Here is a 23,085-nt window from a genome sequence, read left to right as displayed (position 1 = left end):
GTTGTCTGTGTCAGGTGACACACAACCAGCTGAACGTCCTGGACCTCTCCTGGCTGGATGAAGGGCCAGAGCTCGGTCAGGAGGAGCTGGAGCCTCTGTCCCGCAACATGGCTGCGTCGCTACAGCAACTGATCAACCAGAGAGACAAAGATAGTGAGGTAAGGACACTCATACACAACAACCCCTGCCAGGCTGATACTGCCGTTATACTTGTACTTGTTGTTTCAAACACTTCAAATCCCCATAAAAAATGCCAGCCATTATTTTCTACTTAGAATATGATGAATATTATGCAGATTGCTTGGTTACATATCAAAATCATTTATAATCATAATGCTTCAGTTTTTCCCAGAGAAATTGGGTTTCTTAACAGTTGCTCCATTTTAGAATAAAACTTTTTTTTATATATAAAGTATAAGAAGTAAATGTAAAATTGTGCAATAAAACATCAAATAAAAGTTGAAGTTGAAGGAACATGTGCAATAAAAATATAACATGAAATAGAATCAAATAGGAATATAAAAAAACTGACTTAAAGGTGACCTATCATGCAAAAGCCACGGACATTGCCGTTGGAAAGCGCTGGAGACGCTGTAGTACATATGCCAGGCCTGTAGATGGTGCTGTTCTCACAGAATCAGCCCATGCAAAGACAGTGTTAAATTGAGCGAAATGAGGAATGGCTAAAATGCATGATCTGTTTGGTATTTTGAAAAATAAAAAGTATAAATATGCCTTATATAGGTATGGTCCTACACTATATTATTCAAATATTGCATGATAGGTCCACTTTAAAGTAAAAATGTGCAATACAAAAAATGATATAACAATGTTAAAATAAACACAAGAAGTTATATTAAAAAATGATATCACAATTCTAATATGTAATAATGTGTACATTTCAATATTTGCAGTGGTTTCATAGCATTAATCAGCTATTGATATTATGGATACATTCCAGTTTATAGGTTTAACATGGTATTATGCTGATTCAGAGGATTTTCTACACTAATGAATGGATTTATGTCGGGAAATGGTTCAATTATAATAAGACATGTTGCCAGTATTTCATTGAGAAAACTCAAATGGGGTGGGAATTCAGCAACATCCCTTCTGCCTTTCAGGTGATCGTGGATCTGACCCAGGAGAGGGACTACCTGTCCAGCCAGCAGCCCCAGGAGGGCTGCAGGAACCTGGGAATGAACAGCCCGGAGCGGGGACAGGGCCATGGAGGAGGGGGGATGAGTAACGGGGGATCGTCTGTCAATACGTCTGGTCTGACCAAAGAGGAGAAGCAGCATCTGTCTGTGGAGCTCGCTGACACCAAATCCAAACTCCGCAGATACAGACAAGAACTGTGAGTCTCTCAGAATCAGAATGTACATGATTACAGCAAGTAAAGAGCCAAAGATAGCTTCATATTCATTAAGAAGCATGCATCAAATATTAAAGATCAAATAGAAGTTTCACAATTTACAATTTACAAACTACTCATCCAGCACCAGTAACAGTATTTATAATAAGTGTAGCATGTATCATAGTGTGATAGCAACCAGGTGATGGTATTCAAAGTGGAAGTATATATCGCAGTGTTTCCCATACATTGATTTATTTGTGGCGGGCCGCTACAATTAAATATCGTCCGCCACAAATGGATCTCCTAAAAAAATATATATATTATTATTTTTTTATTTTTTTTTATTATTATTATTATTTTTTTTTTTTTGTAGTCTAATGGATAGTGAGGTGGGCTGATGATCAGAAGGTTGCGAGTTCAAATCCTGCCTGGAACACCACTACTAGTGTGCCCTTGAGCAAGGCACTTAGCCCTCGGTTACTCCAGGGAGAATGTCCCTGTAATTGGTCATTCTAAGTCGCTTTGGAATAAGGCATCTGCGAAATGCCTGAATTGTAAATGATAATTTTGGGAGAATAAACCCCACGGATCCTCAACTCTGGTGTGTTTCACTCATTAACAATGTAACACAGAGCAACAAGATCGTTGTCTACAGTAGCCATGAACTCGCATGTATTATCTTATTTGAGGGGGGGGTGGATGCATGGACCACCCGAATAGGTCAAGGGGCCTTTGGCTTTTCTTGCCGGGGGGGGGGGTGCGGTGCCCCCACAAATAGAATCAAATTCTGTGGGAAACACTGTATCGTCCAGTTATTTACAGATTGATTACAGAAGTGTCATTGTCTAACTAAGCTCATTTTACAGTTCTGACAAACAAAAACCTGGATGTTTCCTCCAAAATCATACACATAACAATCAAATCAGTTAAGGCTATTATGTTTCTGTTAAGACAAGATCATACAGTATGATTCCATATAATGTGAAAGATGAAACAAATCACTTCATACGGCTAAATTGACAGTTCACTACTTATTGTTGCACGGTCGAGTCTTAACGTTTTGTGTCGGTGGAACTGGTTTAAGGCTGAACTCTGGGGATGCAGCAGCTGCAAGTCATTATATATCCAACCTTATTATGCTGTGTACTTCTGATAGGATGTAATCCCATTGGGGATACAACTATTTGCAGATAAACAAAACACTATTCAATCTGCAGTAACTTGGAAGACATGCTGCTAAATCTACTGTTTTACTGTGCTATACTGTATATAACATTGTTTACTGTCTCTACAATGGCTTCACTGTTTATGTGTGTTTCTGCTTGCAGGGAGGAGAAGACAGAGCAGCTGATGGACTCTAAACATGAAGTGGAGCGACTCGATCAGGAGTTGCAGAGACAGAAACAAGAGGTCAGAGCCGTTAATAACCAGTGGTGACTAGAAGAACATTATGAAAACAAGAATTAAAGAGCATCTTGCAGGTTTTTTTTTTTTCTACATTTATGCTTAAACTTGCTTGAAAATTACAATTAAAAAAGTGAATGTAGGATTTGATATGTTTTACAAGACATAAGGGCAGGAATTCAGAGGGAAAGGAGCAATTTTGAGCTCTGCTCTTAAAAACGGCTTTTTTTTAAGGTCATGCGTCAAACGCGTCATATTACATCACACAGGGGAAACATCTCCGCTCTCTGACCACGGGTATAGTTAGTAGTTGTGTTGAGTTGAGCGGTTGTGTTTTAGTGAGCTGGTATTTTTCGGTAGTTTTACATTGTATTTCACCATTTGTAATCATGGTGCAGTATTGTGTTTGTGCAGGTTGCACAAATACCAGCCTGTCAGGACATCGAGTCCACAGTAAAAAGGACCGGAGCTAGCGTTCGTTCCTGGGTGCGTTGTGCATCCACCTCCCTGCAGCACATACTCTCCACAGCTTTATCAGGAAACCGTATTTCTTCTCTCCCCCCCCCCCTTCGTTGCTCTCTCTCTCTCTCTCTCTCTCCCCTCCGGTACACGGCACCGTAAGACATAGTGTGGAGTTGCATTAGGTAACGCTGTGGTGGCTGTACTGCTCCAGCCGTCTCCTTTGTGTTTGTTTGTTTCCCCCTGTCTGTGTTGTTTGTGTGTGCGTGGTGGCTGTCACTCCTGGCTCCCGGCTCAACCTCCACTCACCTGCTGCAATCAGCTGTGCACCCTCGCCGACTACACACCTGCTTTCCATCAAGCCATTTACAACGGCATATCAACGGAGGCTCCACAACCTTTCTCCGCCAGATCGTCAAGTATCAGCCGTATCTCGCGTCTCCCTCCGGTCAGCACCGTAGTGTGGAGTTGCATTAGGTAACGCGAGATACGGCTGATACTTGCGCATTAGTTTCTGTTATGGATCAGTATCAACAGTCCTGCCTAGTGCTGTGTACCTGGACTCACATTCAGGTTCAGGTCCGGACTCAAGTCCAGAGGTTCAGGTTCAAGTCCGGACTTATAAGTCCGGACTTGTGTCAAGTGGTGTGAGTAACTAAAGTGAACTTACTGTGAGCTAATTATCAATTGAAAATAAACTCATAATCAACTCAAATTCAAACTCGTCAGGTTTATTGTGCCCCCTTCCAACTTGTGTCTACACCATGTCTTTTCTAGAACTCTACATGTGTTACTTACTAACTACACAACACAACTACAAACATAGTGATGTACATGCAAGACTCAATATGCAAGAGTACAAGTCTATGTGTTCTTGTTCAAGAACAACAACATATTGACATTGTCTGGGTGAAGTGTTGCTCTTTCGGCAGACACTATATCACCATACATACAAAGGAGTTAGCTTAGCTACACTACCAAATATGGCAACCAGCATCCCACGCTGTCAGTGTCCAGCTTCCCTTTACGTCACACAGATCTCGCGAGCAGTTGCGATATTTTGCGAGACTTCGTGAGCTCAGTAATGGCCGCCATATCAGAAGCCAAAACAATGTTTTTCGTCTTTTCTCAGCGCAAATTTCTCGATCTATGGAAGGTTTTAGATGGTTTAGAACAAAAAGGAGAATATACGTAAGTACCGGTTCCCGACGTTCCGGTTTTAACCGGACTTGAACCGAAACTTTTTACAAGTCCAGTACCGGTTCGGCGTACCGGTACGCAGCACTAGTGCTGCCAGTAACGTGACTATATTATCAATGCTACTTTAGTTATAGCCTGATATATGATAGCTAACTTTACAATGTTGTGATGTGACGTTAGCTAACATTCTGTAGCTAACGCCCGTCACTCACCAAGATAGCTGCCCAGTTCTCCACTGGTTCTCCTCACACAACAGCTCAATTTCTCTCCGATGGCTGTTATTTCTTCTAATCCTTGGCTGCTCCTGGTCTCTTGGACGCCTAGCAGGCTCATAATTATAAGGTTGTGGTCCGTCATATGCATTCGAATATTCATGTTCAACTTCTTCTGTGTCGAAACTAGCATTGGGATCCATGTTTATTAATACGTTACACCGGCCGCTCTCCCCCTTGCTTCCCCCATGTTACGTCACACGCGGGAGGTCACGTGCCGAGGCTTTTTTATGCGGAAGTGAACATTTCTTACAAAAACGACGCCAGATGTCACTGTAGTGTATATTTCTGTATATTTTTTTGAAAATCTAGTGTAGTCATCATTTCCCTACACATTTATTCACAGGTGTCTTTAACCTGGAAGTTGCTCTTTAACACTGGGGATACACTTCACACTTAGGCGCGTTCACACCGCAGTACTTTTCCCACTTTAGTTCCGATATAGTTCCAAAATGTTGCGTTCACACGGAACTAAAATGAGTTAATCAGAACCTTTTTCACCCCCTTTTCCGTTCCTGCTAGAGAGCAGGGACTTTCGTGGGTGAAAAAGGTTCCTATTTCTGATTGACTGGGCGGATTGCAAACCACGGCCCGCAAAACTCCCAAAAAGTTTTGTGAAGCCGCCATTTTATTATCCTCGCATTAGCATTATTAGCATTAGCATTAACCCAGCGCACAAACGCAGAGAGATTAACTTATGGCAACACAAAAGAAAACATGGGAGCAGTGGAGATTAGTGATGTTACGTATTGCTTCTACTGAAGCCAGTCCCCAACTCCGGGGACTTCGGGTGGCAGTATACGCCGTGAAGTGATTTGCTGCCTGCCAGTCAACCCAAAGCAGAAGAAGAAGAAGTGACGTCAGCGGCAACTCTTTCACGGGCAGAACTAAAGGGTTCTGATTAACTAAGTTCTCATTAACCTTTGTGGGAAAAGTACTGCAGTGTGAAAGCGCCTGACTCTTAATACAGGTGTGAGTGCACCCAAGACACATTAGAGAAGCATTGAGATAGGGTCACTTAAACCAGGGGTTCCCAACCTTTATTGTGCCAAGGACCGGCAGATACATTAAAAAACATTTGCAGACCGGTTGTCAATTTTAACTGATTTGAATATTTACTCACCAGCAGGTGGCAACAGAGGCTAATTGTATTTAACAGCCTGAAGAAATACCAATATGCATCCAAAAAATATTAACATTTAAAACCAGGATACAATTAAAACAAAAAATTAGGACCGCTTTACAAATAATAATATAATATATATAATATAATATAGCCTAATATAGGTGGCAACAGTGGCTAATTGTATGTAACAGCCTGAACAAATAATAGAACAATATGCATTGCATCCAAAACATATTAACATAGTTTAAAACCAGGATACAATTAAAACAAATTAGGACCACTGTACACATATTGATATAACTGAAATGTCAGTGAGACCCCTGGGCTTGTTTGCCAGCAATAATAACGTCATACCGGGGCGTTCGTTCCGGTGCACTCCGACAGCATTTAGCACTACATCGAGATTAAGATTAAACTAACTTCTTTTGGGAACACCCACATACCTATGGAGTTGGCCAGATGTGTGTAAATTACTGTTCATGGTCATTTGAAAACAAATGCCGTTGTTGGACACACACAAACACACCAAACATACACACACACAGCGGAGCTGAGCAGAGCACATACACACACACATCATGCGCCTTTGTGACTGGACATTTCCTTCATACAACGAGTAATAGGGGGAATAATCGGGCCGTTCGATGTGTGTGTGTGTAGAGGTGTGTGTAGTTGAAACGTTGCTACGTTTCAACTACACACGCCTCTACACACACGCCTGCAGTGGGGAGCACAGTGAAGGCGGTGTGTACGCGCTGGTGCTGCACTTCTCAGAGGCTCAGATGCTGCAGCCATTTCATGAAGTGAAGGAGGCTTTACAAATTAAAAAAAATAGCTCTACAACCCTGGCCGCAATGTCCTTAAAATGAGTCCGAGTTCAAAATATATCTCAAATAATGTATGCACTGCCATTCCCCCACAAACATAACAGTGTGCTCTATTGACGCACCACCTGTAACTTTATCTGCGCACGAGAGGCTGAGACCTTATGCTAACCAATTTTGATTTATTTTGTATGTTTTGGATGAAATAATGACTGGTATAAAATAAAATAAAAAATTATTGAATTTCTTTTTATAAAATATTTTTATATATTTATAATTCTGCAAATATTACGATAAACTCACAGCTATTTCACGGCCCGAAGTAACACCTCCGCGGACCGGGGGTTGGGGACCCCTGACATAGACCACATTAGGAGGTGATCCATGCACTAAAGGACCGCCTTCTCAATTGACGTCAATTTCCAATTTAAAATGTAACACGTTTGAGATAGCCATGGAGATATAATAAGAGTGTGTCAAACATCTTGGGTGGTATGTCTGCCTGGAACACACAAGGAATACACCCGGTTTATATTGCTTTCACTTGATCTTATTTTGATTTAATCAAGGCACAGGAAGGAGGAAAAGGTTGCATTTCATCTTTGAAAACAGAAATATGGAGAAATGTACGTGATTACACATAGAGCGAGAAAAGGATGGCTCATTAATGTTGCTTGTGTGTGTGTTTTGGTCCAGAACCAGTCTCTGTCCTGTGAGGCCCGGTCAGTCAGAGTGTACCGGGACGAGGTGGACTCTTTGAGGGAGAGAGCAGCCAGGGTGGACCGACTGGAGACTGAGCTGACCCGCTGTAAAGAGAAACTCAACGATGTTCACTTCTACAAGACCAGGATGGAGGTACACCCACAGCTTCACACTTCACACCGATATAGCATCAGGCTTACATGATAACATGATAACAGTCTGTGTACTGTATGGATCTTTGAAGGGTAATTGGATATATTTATTGTAATGTTGAGGTGTTTTCATAATGTCTAAACAACATATTCTACTACATTTTTTATATTTAGCATTTACTGGTTTAGTTGCAGACTAAACTCTATTATTTCTTCAGTCAAAGTAGAAATACTACAGTCTTAAAATACTCCATACTTCATACTAAGGTCAAATGTATGAATTCAAAGTGTAAGAGCATTTTATTATTATAGTTTCCTAATGTGGAGCCAATTTGAGATGCTGGTCAAATATTGGGTTGATTATTAGTACAGTATGGTTTCATTTCATATAGTCATATCATGTGTTTCTATAGCTAAAAAGGAACTAGTTACTCAAAGTGTTGATACAATTACTGGAGTGAAAGTATGATATGTGTGCCTCTAAACTGTAGTTGAGGAAATAATTAAGTGATATACTACAGTGAATATCATTTTGTTACACTTCACCACTGTTAAGTTGATATACCTTGTTTACTTTAACACTTAATACAGAATCATTATCTTGTATTGGATATGTTTCATGTTATTGAAATTCCAAAAGATAAGACATAAACGCACCGTGGAGCCAGACTTACTTGGCAGCTGGCAAAGGCATTCAACTCAGTATGTGTCTGTGGTCCTTCAGGAGCTTCGTGAGGACAACGAGACGCTCATCGAGACCAAGGTGCTGTTGGAAGAGCAGCTGTCAGCATCCAGGGGGCGCTGTGACAAAATGCACACACTGGAGAAAGACAACCTGTTACTACGAGCTAAACTAAACGACTTGGAAATGGTAATATGCAATGCCATGAGTCTAAACTACACAAATGATAAGTCAAAATGTCATGTGTCTGCTAATTTACAGGTTTTCACATAAACTTGAATAACAAAACAGCCTTTCTTGTTCATAAACAATTAGTGTTGTGCCGTACGTCCTATACTTGGGAATGAGTCTTAAAGACAATGTCTTTTCGAATGAGTAAATCTAAGCTGAAGAGACTTTCACATTTTGTTCCAGGACATAAAATATGTCAGTACATACCCCACTGGTGAATGTCTGAAGCTTTTACATGTCATAAAAACTGTGATTGCAAACCAGTAGCTAAATGACACTACTAAATGTCATCACTTCGACCATTAGCCACCTTTAGCTTAGCGGCGATGACCTAAAGTAATGCAACCGCCATGTCGTTTTATAGCCTAGCTAACAGTAGCTGTTTTACTTCTGGCTATTGTATTCGTGCCTCAAAAGTGGTGTTAATATGTGGAGATTATCCTGCTGAAACAAACCTGTAGCATAATCAATGTTCATTTGCCACAGCTCTTATTTCCTGCAATATTCCATAATCCATTGAAAAATTCCCCTTGCTTTTTGTTGAGGGAGCCCGTGTGATGCTAACTTCCGGGTCGGCCTACAAAGATATGTCATCACTGCCCCACTCTTGTAAGAGTTCTACATGAGTTATGAATCAGGGCTTTTATATATGCTAATGGTCTGTTTCTGGGTGTTGGTACTTGATGTCCCTAAAATAATGCTCATTAAGACCCTCATTAAGAAAACATTGGCATTCAAATGTTGCAGGAGCGGGACAATGAGCGTCGGAGGATGGAGGAGCTGGTGGAGGAGAACATGCTGCTGGAGATCGGACAGAAACAGAGTATGAACGAGTCGGCTCATCTGGGCTGGGAGCTGGAGCAGTTGTCCAAGAACCATGACAACACTAACACAGAGAGTAAGACATACTCATTATTGAGTGGTGACGCAGCATCCAATCATAAATCTAATCGATAGATTTATGATTGGAAAATGATAAAAGTAGAGTAGACAACTAGACATGTGGATATTATCCGGCTGAACAAAACGTGCATTTATCTAACAGGTTCGTTTTCCACACACCTTATTTCCAGCTATTTTCCAAAACCCTATGGAGAAATCCCATTGCTTTTTTGTCGAGGGAACCCGAGCGCAGCTTACTTCCGGTTTTTAGGACGCGTCACTGCACCTCTCTATTGGGTTTTACTCTTCTGTTCTCTATTTGGTCAAAACTAAAATATTATTTTCTTTGAAGCTCGTAAGTCCTTGGTCCACGAGCTGAACGAGTGTGTTTCCAGTCGGGTGTTGAAGCTGGAGAAGGAGAACCGAGAGCTTCAGACCTCTGTAGAGAGACTGAAGGAAGAGAACCACCTCCTGCAGGAGCAGCAGCTCCACACGCAGGAGCTGGACCGGGAGAACCAAGGCTTCAGCAATAAGGTGTGTGTATACAAGCTTCTATTACTAATTTCTCTGTTACTATTAGTTACACTAACTTTCCCTTGGTTGTTTCTTAGATTGAGCGTCTCCAGGGTTTATTGGAGCAGGAGAGACTGACTAATCAGGACATGGAGTCTCTGGGGGAGGAAATACTGAAGGAAAAACTGAATCTGGAGAGAGATATGCACACTCTGAGGGCGGAGAAAGACAGACAGGTATTTCAAAACTCTAAAGCCTGTGTTGCACACAAGTCCAATGAGTGATGCATCCGTATAAACATTCATGGGCACTCTTAAACTTGCTTAAAACTTAAAATATAGGAAAAAAACACTGACTGACTATACTAAGATACAAATACACAGCTTATTATTTAGTTAAAGGTGGTTACACTACTTGTTTTACTCCATATGAGCTAACAGGTGACACAGTGTTTCACATGACAAACACGTAATTTCACCGGATAAAGTTATGATAACAATCATACTAATTTTCATATCTTTTGTAACACTTAGATGTTAATTATTCATCTATATCGCTACGTTTATACAACATTTTCATCGTTAATGTTTATTACAAGAGACCATAAAGCATAATCTGTCCCGGAGTTTCCGTTAGCCGGTACTTACCGGACTTTCCCCTTAGCTCAATACAGCATCAGTTGCACCACTTACGTGACAGACAAGAAGAGTACATTCTAATGTCTAACATTTAATGTGGAGAAAGAGATTTATCCTCCTGAAGGGGACATTTTGACCCCTCATGTAAACAAATGCATAATGCTGCGCTATGCTTTGCCGCCACACCCCGTTGCCAAGCAACGCTTATTGTTTGGTGTCCTTTGATACGCAAGCAGTCATATCATTAGCTAGAACTAGCTAGATCTGATCGATATGGATATAAACGCGAGGGAAGTCTAACCAGATGCGCGAGAGGGATCAGAGAGCAGATCAGCTGCTGCTGTCGACGGAGACACGCAGCTCTGCATGATCACCTGCAGCTCTACATGATGCAGCTCTATGATCAACTGCAGCTCTGTCCGCTGTGACGGACCGGTGAGCGGAACAAAACACACACAGCAGCTTTGAAAAAATCTTGGAGCTGGGCGTGTCTGAGAGCTTGGGGATTTTTCGCGAGCAACGCGACCAACAACCAATCACATGAATCTCCCGCCCCCGGCATACAAAGCAAAAAAACCCGGGGATTTTATGCGAGCAATATATATATATATATATATATATATATAAACTCCCCAAACAGGCGAAAACCTACCAGTTTCACACACTGTCTCTGCCACCTCCCTCCATGCCTGGTTCCTCCGGTTTGTATCCCGGTAAATAGTTCTGGTCGTAAAGAACCGGGTGATTTGCTACCGTAATTTCTCGTTTGGAATATGAGGAAATGAACTGCGGTCTGGCTCTCCCAGCTTGCACGCGGTTTGATTGGCCCCTATGGCTAGCGCTTGTATTGTCAGATTTGCATAAACGGGATTTGATTGGCTGACGCTTCCAGCTCAGCTTCAAAAGTTGAACATTGCTCAACTTTTGAATCCTGAAAATCCTGTAAATCTTCGCTTCGCTTCCCCACAATGCAGTTCGGCGAAAAGCGAGGCAAAGTGACGTCACCCCCATTCAAAGTCAATGGGCAGAGAAGCGTTGTATTTTTTTTTTAAAGCTGCTGTGTGGACGTACCGTTCGGCCTGTCCACACTACAGCTTAAAAAAAAGCTTGCCGGCGGGCGTGTCTGAAGCTCGACCAACAACCAATCACATGAATCTCCCGCCCCTGACACACAAGCAGCTGTTTGATTGGCTAGAGCTTGTACTGGCATATGATTTGATTGGCTGACGCTTCCACCGAAAGCTTCAGAAGCTTCAAAAGTTGAACATTGCTTAACTTTTGCAGCCTGAAACGCCAGGAAAGCTCCGCTCTGCTACCCACAATTCAGTTCGGCGAAAAGCGAGGCAACGTGACGTCACATTTATAGAAAATTGAGGAATTATGTTACAGCATTAAATAAAAAGAAAAAACGAGTGTATTATGGAAATAAAATTAAAGCTATTAATGATGATAAGAAGAAGATGTGGGATTTAGTCAATGGCATGATGGGCCGTAAGCCCAAATCCACCTCAACATATCTTGAAGTGGAAGGGAAATTTTTGACTAAACCGGTACAAATTGGTAATTATTTAAATGATTATTTTCTTGATAAAGTGGATACTTTGAGGAGAGATATGAAGCAACCTATTAACAGGAACTCCACTTTTCTAATAAATGATTTCAGGGCCGGCCCTTCCCACTGGCGAACTAGGCGGTCGCCTAGGGCGCCAGATCTGGAGGGGCACTGCCGCGCTGCGCTGGGAGAAAAAAAAAATTAATAAAAAAAAATTAAAATTATTTTTATTCTGCCTAATTTTCTGCCCTTGATGTAATACATTTACAATAATTGAACAAAGTAAACACCCTTTGCACCCCGGGCCGGCGGCAACATTTAGCATTTGCCCTGTACGATGGGCGCTGTAACTGTAAGTGATGAAAGGGGGGGATGGTCACTTATTATCAGGCACCCACAGGCCGTGGCTCACAGCCAAAGTGACGCGGCAGCTCCAGCTGAAAGTGTCGGAGATCGCAACGATCGCAACAGCAAGAGGCAAAACATTAGCATTATGAAAAGGTCCAAGCCTTCTGGGGCAACGGGAAGGAAACGGAAAAAAGAACAGGAGGAATCGAAAGTCAAAGACAGAGGTAAGTCGGCTTGTGTAAAAAAAAAAATTCAGTATGTACTGTACCGTTAGACATTTGATTTTAAGCTAGCTAGCTAGCTAAGGAGGTAGCCATGATACAGCTTTGATGCCATGCTAGCAGCGAGCCTCTGATACAGAATGATAGATACAAATGATTTTAAGTTTTTATTTATGTGTTATTATTCCTATATAATCTTTTTGTAAATAATATCCTACTTTTATATTGTGATAGCTGTAAATTGATCCTCCAATAGTGTTTAATTTGTCAGATAGTTTATTTTCACGGTCAACTTGTGTGTATATATATATATTTATTTTTCTGTTTATTTTCTATTATATTTTTTTTATTTTCTGCACTTTTTAATGTCTAATTATTGTGCAATGCTTTGTTTTATATGCTGATGTAACGAAATAATGTTAATGTTAGCCAGAAGAAAGCTATCTGGATAACTGCTCCTTTGTATAAAGTGAGGCTGACCAACCAATATGGGCATGTGTTATTATTTAGTTGTTACTTATGTTTGCAAATGATCTCCTGGGGCAGCAGAACCTCACTTTTATATAGGCCAGTTGTGAACTTGCATACAGCTGAGGCAGATTGCAGCAGTTATTTTTGCCTGACTGTATATAAATGTTTTTGCTTGTAATGTGCTAATATCTACCCTATAAATGTCCAGCTGCACTTGAGAAATACCTCAAAAAGCCCCCAGTTGCTGGAGAAGGAACATCTGATCTCCCATGTACATCACACTCTGAAGAATGTAAGTTTTGCCAAACATTTATGGTCTCTGTGTAATCGTTCATACACTACTTTTTTGTCATTATTATTATTGTTATTATTATGATAAATAATGAAAACTGAAGCATGAATAACTTCTTTGCATGTTTGGATTGCCTGCCTGCAGGTGAAGGAATAACGAGCATAGTATGTGAGTCCACCATTGCAGCCCCCTCAGATCCTGCTGACTACCCAGGCCCATCTGAGTCCACCATTGCAGTCCCCTCAGATCCTGCTGACTGCCCAGGCCCATCTGCAGTCCCCTCAGATCCTGCTGACTGCCCAGGCCCATCTGAGTCCACCATTGCAGTCCCCTCAGATCCTGCTGACTGCCCAGGCCCACATGAGTCCACCATTGCAGTCCCCTCAGATCCTACTGACTGGCCAGCACTGAGTGATACAGTGAGGATGGAGTTAGTCAGACGTGGGCCATATCATTTAAAATCCGACTTCACTTTTCCTAAAAAGGAGGGAGGGAGAAGTTGCCATCATCACTACTTTTACAGAAGATTAGTGAATGGAGAGACAATCAAGAGGAGCTGGGTTGTGTATTCCAAGAAAAACAAAAGTATTTACTGCTTTTGCTGCAAGCTGTTCTCCCAAAAAGAGTACCAACTAATCAGCAGTGGACTAAATGACTGGAAAAATTGCACTGACAAACTAAAAACACATGAGAACAGCCCAGAACACTCTAGGCACATGACGTTGTGGAAGGAACTGGAGACTCGACTTGAAAAGGGCCTAACTATAGACAAGGTAGAAATGGCACTTATGGAGGCTGAAAAGAGGAAGTGGCGTGAAGTCCTGACCAGGTTGGTGGCAATAATTCAGTCGTTGGCAGAGCGAAATATTGCCTTTAGAGGGACGACAGAAACACTTAACCAGCCAAATAATGGCAACTTCCTGAAGGAGGTAGAGCTCATGGCGAAGTTCGACCCAGTCCTCAAACAGCATGTTGCTGAGGTCCAAAGAGGAACCACCAATATTTCCTATTTGGGAAAAATAATTCAAAATGAACTGATAGATTGCATCAGTGGGAAGATTGGGGACCATATGGTCAAGGAAATCAAACAATCCAAATACTTTTCAATTATTTTGGATTGCACCCCAGATTTGAGCCATACAGAGCAAGTATCAGTCATTATTCGACTAGTTACAACCCAGGACACACCCCAAATAAAAGAACATTTTATGGGGTTCCTTGAGGTAGAACAGTCCACTGGAGAAAGCCTTTCAACCCTGATTCTAAAGAGATTAGAACAGCTTGATATCCCTTTTGAAGACTGTAGAGGGCAGTCTTATGACAACGGTGCAAATATGAAAGGAAAGAGGAAAGGAGTCCAAGCCAGACTTGTTCAAATCAATCCAAGGGCTTTATTTGTGCCATGCGGAGCACATACATTGAACCTGGTGGTAGCTGATGCAGCAAAAAGCTCTGCAGAAGCCACTAGCTACTTTGGCTACCTGCAGAAGCTTTTCACACTCTTCTCTGCCTCCACTCAGAGATGGTCCATCCTAAAAAGCCATGTGAACATCACATTAAAATCATGGTCTGATACCAGATGGGAGAGTCGGATCAACAGCATAGAGGCTGTAAGGTATCAGGCTGCAGAAGTCAGAGATGCACTTCTAGAGGTGAGGGATAAAGCCACAGATGGATTCGTAAAAATTGAGGCACAATCTTTGGCTGAAGAGGTTGGATCATACCGCTTTGCAATATGCACTGTGGTATGGTATGACATCCTGACCAACATCAAACATGTCAGCAAAATGTTGCAATCAGTGTCAATGCAGCTGGTTATTGCTGTTGACCTCCTGAGAAAAACAGAAGTTTCTTTGGTCAGCTACAGAGGCAATGGATTTGCTTCTGCCCAAGCATCTGCCAAAGACATCTGTGGCCAAATTAATGTGGAAGCTGTTCTCAAGCAGAAGAGGCTGAGATCAACCAAGAGACAGTTCTCCTATGAGTCCCAGGAGGAGCAAGTGAGTGATGCACTAAAGAAACTCGAAGTTTCTTTTTTCAATATGGTGGTGGATGTTTCCATTGCATCACTGCAGGAGCGATTCAAGGCCTTAGGTGAAGTAGAGAAAAAGTTTGGGGTGCTACTCAACTTCCCTGACCTGCCAAAGGAAGATCTGACGAAGCAGTGTGAAACACTCAGCAACACCCTGAGCTGGGGTGGGCAGTCAGACCTGGATAAGAGGGAACTTGCACTGGAGATGCAGAATTTCCCAGCTTTGCCAAAAGCCAACATGACTACCCTGGAACTTCTGACTTTCCTACAGGAGAAGAAAATGAACGAAGTGTATCCAAATATGTGGGTGGCCCTCAGGATCGCTGTCACTATTCCAGTGACAGTTGCTGCTGGGGAGAGGAGCTTCTCCAAATTGAAGCTCATTAAAACATACCTGAGGTCGTCAATGGCTCAAGAACGCCTCAATGGATTAGCTTTAATAAGCATCAATCGCAAGGTTTCGGGGCAAATATCATTTGACGACACAATAAATGAATTTGCAGCAAGGAAGTCCAGACGTGTCCGACTTTAAGGATGTGGACTAATTAAAGGACACAATAACATAGCAGAGACTTGTTGTTCTGATTGCCTGTTTCATTTGATTTATAGTGTGTGTAATGTTGTTCATTATCTTAATTTATTTGCAATAACCTCAGTTGTAAGAGCTCCGTTGGCTATATTTTTGTCCACGTTTGCACTTTCTTTTCTTGAAGTTTTAAGAGAAGCTACTTTTGTTTGATGAGTGATTTTCATTTAATAACTACAATAATAATAATAAGGATAAAATAAATAAAAAATATGTTACATTTATTTGTTATTGGCTGTGGGTTATTGGTTATGTTCACATACTTATTTGGTTATTAAAATGTAAACCGATCTTTTTCATATGGGTGTTTAGAGTTGTACCCCTAGATCTAGTCTCTAGTAATTCTGCTCAAAGTGCACCAGATTGAAGCATTTTACTTTAAAATGTTAAAACAAATCTTTCCGAAGGGGGCATACCCCCGGACCCCCCTAGAGGATGTGACATCCACCCCCCAATTAAAACATGTTCATACAATAATGAATACATTTGAAACCTTCTTTATGTATATTACCTATGTCAATAAGTTTCAGTTTTTGTAGTGTATTGGTCTTTTGTAGAGATTTTTCATTTATTCTTTATATATTCTATTGTGTATTGCTTGGAGGCGGGGGGGGCACCAAATCATAATCTCGCCTAGGGCACCAAAATGTCTAGGGCCGGCCCTGAATGATTTAATCATGGAAAATAAGAATTGTACATTTAAAATAGAGAAAGTGTCAATTGCAGATGTTGAATGTCTACTAGGTAAATGTAATGATAAACCACCGGGTGTTGATAATCTAGATGGTAAATTTCTTAGATATGTTGCTAATTTGGTTGCGGAGCCTATCTGCCATATCATCAATGTAAGTATTGAAAAGTGTATTTGCCCACAGGCATGGAAAATAGCAAAAATTATTCCACTTGCAAAAAATCCAGCTGGATCATTTTCTGGAACAAATAGTCGCCCGATAAGTTTATTACCAGCGTTAGGAAAGATAATGGAGAGAATAATGTTTAATCAAATACAGAAATACTTTGAAGGTAACAATCTTAATACTGCTTATCAACATGCCTACAGACCGGGCCATTCCACATGCACTGCTTTAACACAAATGACCGATGACTGGAAGGTGGAGGTAGATAATAGGAAGTTAGTGGGAACGGTACTACTTGATTTTAGTTCTGCCTTTGATGTCATCGATCATCTATTGTTGTTGAACAAGCTAGAGCAATATGGTTTTCATCTGAATGCACTGAGGTGGATAGAAAGTTATTTGACCAATCGATGTCAAACAGTTTTTTTCAATGGAAGTCTGTCAACTATTAAGAAAGTCAGTTGTGGAGTTCCTCAGGGGAGTTGTTTGGGACCACTTTTATTTTCTATTTTCACAAATGATCTACCATTGGTCTTACAGGAATCCAAAATTGTAATGTATGCAGATGACTCGACAATATATGGAGCAGGTTCATCTACAAGGGAGCTGAGTCACTGTATAAATAAGGATCTACAAATGATTTCAGAGTGGGTAATAAATAATAAGTTGGTACTTAATGCAGGAAAAACTAAATCTTTAATAATTGGGTCAAATCATCAGTTAAAATGTGAACCTAAATTGCAGTTACATTTAAACCATATTGACATTAAACAAGTCAAGGAAACTAAGTTGTTAGGGATAACTCTAGATCAAACACTGTCTTGGTCTAAACAAATTGATAATGTTGTGTGTAAAATGGGAAGGGGTGTGTCACTCGTTAAAAGAATTGTAAAACATTTGCCAATAGATGTCAGGAGACAAGTCTTGGATGCTTTGGTGCTATCACAGCTTGATTACTGTTTTGTTGTTTGGTCTAGTGCTTCAGAAAACGATTTAAATAAACTACAAGTAGCACAGAATAAGGCAGCACGATGTGTTCTGCAGTGCTCCTACAGAACCAGAGTGACCGAAATGCTGGAGACACTGAAATGGATGAGTGTTAGACAGAGGTCCATTTATTCTCTGTTAAATTTTGTAAAGAATATTACAGTGACACACTTACCACATATATTGTCACAAAAGTTCATAGCACAGTACTCTACACATAACTATCAAACCAGACATGCAATAGAAAAAAGGTTCATTTTACCCAAATCAAGATCAAATATCAGACAGAAAACAGTACTATACAGAGCAATGGTCAGCTGGAATTCGTTACCGGTCCATATCATTCAAGACAACTCAAACATACATTTCAAACATTTGCTAAAACAATATCTGAGAACTACAAATTAAATTTGAACTGTACTTGTGGGTCAATTAGTAATTAGTAATTAGTATTATCATGTAAATTATATTGTTGGTACAATTTTGTTTAGGTTTTGACTTGATGGCTAAAATGTGATGACTATTTTTTTCTGTTTTGTTTTTGCTTTCACTTCCTTACCATGCACTTTTCATGAAATGATGAGTTGTTCCGTTCTGGTTTGTATTATGTATGTTTTGTGTGGGTGAGGACCCCAGGAAGAATAGCCAATGCTCATGCTAGTGCTAATGGGGATCCTAATAAAAACTAAAACTAAACCCCATTCAAATTGAATGGGCAGACGTGTTGGAAACCGTTTTTGAAGCTGTCGAAGCTATAGTGTGGACGGGCCAGTTAACGGCCCGTCCACACTATAGCTTCAAAAAAAGCTTGGAGCTGGGCGTGTCTGAAGCTTGGGGATTTTATTCGAGCACCGCGACCAACAACCAATCACATGAATGTCCCGACTCCGGCATACAAAGCAAAAAACCCCCGGGATTTTATGCGAGCAATATATATATGAACTCCCCAAACAGGCGAAAACCTACCAGTTTCACCCACTGTCTCTGCCACCTCCCTCCATGCCTGGTTCCTCCGGTTTGTATCCCAGTAAATAGTTCTGGTCGTAAAGAACCGGGTGATTTGCTACCGTAATTTCTCGTTTGGAATCTGAGGAAATGAACTGCGTTATGGCTCTCCCAGCTTGCACGCGGTTTGATTGGCTAGCGCTTGAACTGTCAGATTTGCATAAACGGGATTTGATTGGCTGACGCTGGCTACTCCGGCGTCTCCGGCTTCAGAAGTTGAACATTGTTCAACTTTTGCAACCTGACACGCCAGGAAAGGTCCGCTCTGCTACCCACAATTCAATTCGGCGAAAAGCGAGGCAACGTGACGTCACCCCATTCAAAGTGAATGGGCAGACGCGTTGGAAACCGTTTTTGAAGCTGTCGAAGCTGTAGTGTGGACGGGCTGTGAACACACTTAGCTATTTGATCTACCTCTGGAACAAGCTAAACTAGTTATACATATGTTTATTCTTCACTGTCGGGTCACTCAATACTGGATCAGTGAGCTGCATGAGACGGATACTGACGGGCTGTCAGGGGAGAGAGAGAGGAAAAGAGAGGATCTGTTTAGTATTCCCTTGTTATTATCCAGTTACTGTAGCAGGCCCGGCTCCAGGATGAAATGACTGAGGGGGCTGTTAAAAAATCTGAGGCGGCGATCTTTTTTTCACAACAACGAAAAATACTGGCAATGTAATGAATTGACACACCGAGCTTTTTTCCGTCTCACTGCTCTACAATCTCTTTGCTTCTTTATTTTTTATTCTGGATTTACCCCTCTCGTTCTGTTATTTTCCTCTGATCTTTAATAACAGATAGTAGATAGATAGATGGATGCACTTTGGTTAACAGACTAACATTGATTTCCTCAATTTATAAATTGACAGGCTCTGTAATTATACCATAACCTTTTCTCCTCTATCCCTTAACTCGTCTTCCTATACAGATTTACTTACCTCTAGTCAGGTCAGGATTAAAGAACAATTAATCTGGTTGATTTTTATTTCCAGGATTGAATGTTCAAACTAGGGATGGGCATTTTAAGAAATCTCTTTAATCGATCATCGTGAGACGTTAACGATCAATTATCGATTAATCGTTAACATTTATACCCGTCAAAAAAACTGTATGACGTATTGTAACGTCCACCCGGACAGGTCGGAATGACGAGCGAAGCGTATACCATCTTAACAGCTTTATTGCGGTTACAGGAAGGGTCACTGTGGGCCGGGACCACGCCAAAACAACCAAAAACAACAAACCGCTCAACAACGTGCTGCTCTTCCTCTCCCTAACATGCAGCCTTTCTCACCCACACGCACGCGCCCACACAGACACGCACTCAAAAAGCCCTCTGCTCTCCACCCCGCCCCTAACTGCTCTCCTCACAGAAGCCTGACCATAAAACAACCGTTAACAGAACACGTGAACATTAATGCAGGTCGATACAGAATAACAGAAGTGAGAAACTCACTTTTATGTTTATTTAAATGTGCAAATGTTAAACAAAAGAAATATCCCCGACGCCTCCGCGACATTAAAAAAATAAGAGCCAGTGTTCTTAAAACAAACAAAAACAAAATAAATACAATTCCGCCTCTTTTAGACATAAAACATTAACTAACAATCGTATAATGAGAAACTCCTGTGTTTAAATGTGCAAACAATAAACAAAAGAAATGTCGCGGAGGCGTCGGGGATATTAACAAAATAAGAGCCAGTGTTCTCAAACAAAATAAATACAATTCCGCCTATTTTAGACATAAAACATTAACTAACAATAGTATCAGAAACTCACTTCTGTGTTTAAATGTGCAAACAATAAACAAAACAAATGTCGGAGGCGTCGGGGATATTAACAAAATAAGAGCCAGTGTTCTCAAACAAAATAAATACAATTCCGCCTATTTTAGATATAAAACTTAACTAACAATAGTAAACACAAAACAATAACACGTTATAGGCCTCGGTCTGACTAAAGGCTACGGTGGTTAGGAGGCTATAGCTTACTTAACCTACTGGTTTTTGTTGAGGAAAATTAGCATGTTAACATGCTCGGGGGTGAGACGTGAACGGAGCCGAGTGACGGTCAGTCCAGCGGCTGAAAAGACCCGCTCTGACGGGACCGAGGTGGCGGGGATGCAGAGATAGCGTCTAGCTAATTTAGCCAGCCTGGGAAACTTTCCACCGTTCACTTTCCATCAATCAGTCGGGCTGCACTCCAGAGGTGGGGGTATGTCCCTCAGAAAGTTCTGAGTCTCTGTTTCAATGCCAGTGTCCTGTGGGGTAGATGAGTATTGCTCCCCCAGGAGAAGTGCCATCGCAGAAACGTGCGTAGTGGCAGTGACAGTTGTGGGACTTCCCCGGCATGACAACACCGCCTCCTCTCTCCCAGTCTGTGGGATAGCCGCCTCACCTGCATCAATTGCCTCTCCCAGTTCAACCAGTTTAGCATTAGCAATTAGTCTCTGTGGTGGCGAAAGAAAGCTCAAATGCTTGTGACGGGGATCCAGCATGGATGCAATCATTGGGGCGGATGTCACAAACTCGTCAGACCAAACCTGTATAAATAAATTATAGAAAAATTTCGGATGATCGATAAAAAACGTTTGAAAATATGCCATATCTAAATAAGCAAAGCACATAAGCGACATTTAGCTATGCCTATGTCAGTCTCGTCATCAGCGGCTATTTATTATGAGTGTCATGTCAACTAATTAGTTAGTTTACCTTCATTCTGTTGCTGAGGGAGGACTTCACTTTGGTCTTGAATTCGGTTACTCTGGTCTCGTCTCCTTCTCTCCGCATGAGATGGGTGTTGATGAGGCTGAAGCTTACTGGATAAATGTTTGAGATGGAGACGTCCTTCTCGGCAGACATGGCAGTTGTGACACACTTAAGTGCTGCTAACACAGGCTGTGCGTCCTCCATGAGCCGCCAGTGCTCATCCTTCAGCTCCAGGACCCTGGCATCTTGAAGCTTGGTCAGGGTTCTGTCCGAGAGGACAGCAACAACAGCCCAGCGCTGCTCCACAAGTCGCTCAAACATCTCACAGACTGAGTTCCACCGTGTTTTGCACGATTGAATAAGCCGGTGGATGGCGAGGCCCATTTGCTCCTGCTTCTCCTTAAGCGCATTGGTGCCACAGTGCTGTGATTAAAGTGGCTAACGAGTTTACCAGCTGCAGAGATGACCCGATGCAGGTATAGAGCAAACCCGTCATTTATGGCTAATTGGAGAGTATGTGCAAAGCAAGCAACAGACACCCAGCTGACTCTGGTGGGATTGTTGGCAGCCGTAATGTTGGCCGCGTTGTCGTGGACGCAGGCGATAACTCTGGCTTCAAATCCCCACTGCTCTACAGCTTCATTCATCTTCTCAGCGAGAAGGTCGGCAGTATGCCGGCCTGGAAGGCTTTCAGTGAGCAGGACCGCTGAATTCATTTGCCAGTTGTCGCAAATGTAGTGGCATGTGATGGTGATGTAGCTCTCCGCTGTTAAAGCGGTCCAACAGTCTGTTGTTATAGCAACACTAGCTGCTGTGGCTAACTTGTTTAGGAGCTCCTGTTTTCGCTCCTTGTAGTGGGTTTCTATGACCCTGGTGATAGTGCGCCGTGAGGGAATCTGATACGCTGGTTCAAGTAAACTAACCACATCTCTAAATCCTTTCCCCTCGACGACACTTGTGGGGAAGATGTCCACTTCAATCATTTTGGCGATACTTTCTGTGATTTTCTCCGCCCGCTTCGCATCACAGCTCCTCCGGTTTAAAACTGAGGTGATGGTGGGCTGAACGGAGGATTCAGTGCCTCTTAACACGCTGGGATGAAGGCTCTTTAAGTGGTACATCATCGGAGTTGTTGTACTTGTAAACCGTGTCGCAGTGTATACAGTGAGCGGACTCGTTTTTTATCTCAAAATGGTCCCACACCGGACTTCGTTTCGCGCGCTTCATGTTGTTATCTTTGTGAGTGAGCAGCTCGCAGGAAGTTTTCTCTGCTGTCGCGACTCCTTACGCTATATCGCCCCCTGCTGGTAGGATGTTTTATTACCGATCATCGATAAGAAAAATACGAAATCGACAAAATCCTTAACGATCAATTATCGATCATCGATTAATCATGCCCATCCCTAGTTCAAACCAAGGCCTGAAACCTGGCATTTCATAAGAAAGTGACTAATATATAAACCAAATGTAATATTGGATCAAATACTAAACCAAATGGACAGACACAGATTAAAAATACAAATATAGTCCCCTGGTTTGTCTCTAGAGTCTAACTGCCATGAGTAAAATCAAAATCCAAAATC

General features: G+C 41.7%; 3 protein-coding genes across 3 annotated transcripts in view; 2 read left to right on the top strand and 1 right to left on the bottom strand.

Annotated features, from left to right (window-relative positions):
* LOC307045797 (protein Daple-like) overlaps positions 1-23,085 on the top strand; it is a 70,331-nt gene that overhangs the window by 22,795 nt on the left and 24,451 nt on the right. The window contains exons 6-13 of the mRNA XM_079691758.1: positions 15-158; positions 1,125-1,357; positions 2,686-2,767; positions 7,339-7,497; positions 8,221-8,367; positions 9,157-9,307; positions 9,644-9,825; positions 9,903-10,040. Of these exons, the coding sequence (XP_079547884.1) occupies positions 15-158; positions 1,125-1,357; positions 2,686-2,767; positions 7,339-7,497; positions 8,221-8,367; positions 9,157-9,307; positions 9,644-9,825; positions 9,903-10,040 (1,236 nt within the window). The remainder of the gene's footprint in view (positions 1-14; positions 159-1,124; positions 1,358-2,685; positions 2,768-7,338; positions 7,498-8,220; positions 8,368-9,156; positions 9,308-9,643; positions 9,826-9,902; positions 10,041-23,085) is intronic.
* On the top strand, positions 12,100-16,425 carry LOC307045774 (zinc finger MYM-type protein 1-like). Its single transcript, XM_079691723.1, has 3 exons — positions 12,100-12,566; positions 13,243-13,326; positions 13,471-16,425. Exons 1-3 carry the CDS (start codon positions 12,332-12,334, stop codon positions 15,888-15,890), a joined length of 2,739 nt encoding a protein of 912 aa, XP_079547849.1. The 5' UTR covers positions 12,100-12,331; the 3' UTR covers positions 15,891-16,425.
* On the bottom strand, positions 17,891-22,912 carry LOC307045788 (E3 SUMO-protein ligase ZBED1-like). Its single transcript, XM_079691741.1, has 2 exons — positions 21,506-22,912; positions 17,891-21,336 (listed from the first exon to the last, which is right to left on the bottom strand). Exons 1-2 carry the CDS (start codon positions 21,884-21,886, stop codon positions 20,977-20,979), a joined length of 741 nt encoding a protein of 246 aa, XP_079547867.1. The 5' UTR covers positions 21,887-22,912; the 3' UTR covers positions 17,891-20,976.

Source organism: Notothenia rossii (assembly GCF_949606895.1).
Source record: "Notothenia rossii genome assembly, chromosome: 7".
Lineage (NCBI taxonomy): Eukaryota > Metazoa > Chordata > Actinopteri > Perciformes > Nototheniidae > Notothenia > Notothenia rossii.
This window is presented reverse-complemented; position numbering and strand designations above follow the sequence as displayed.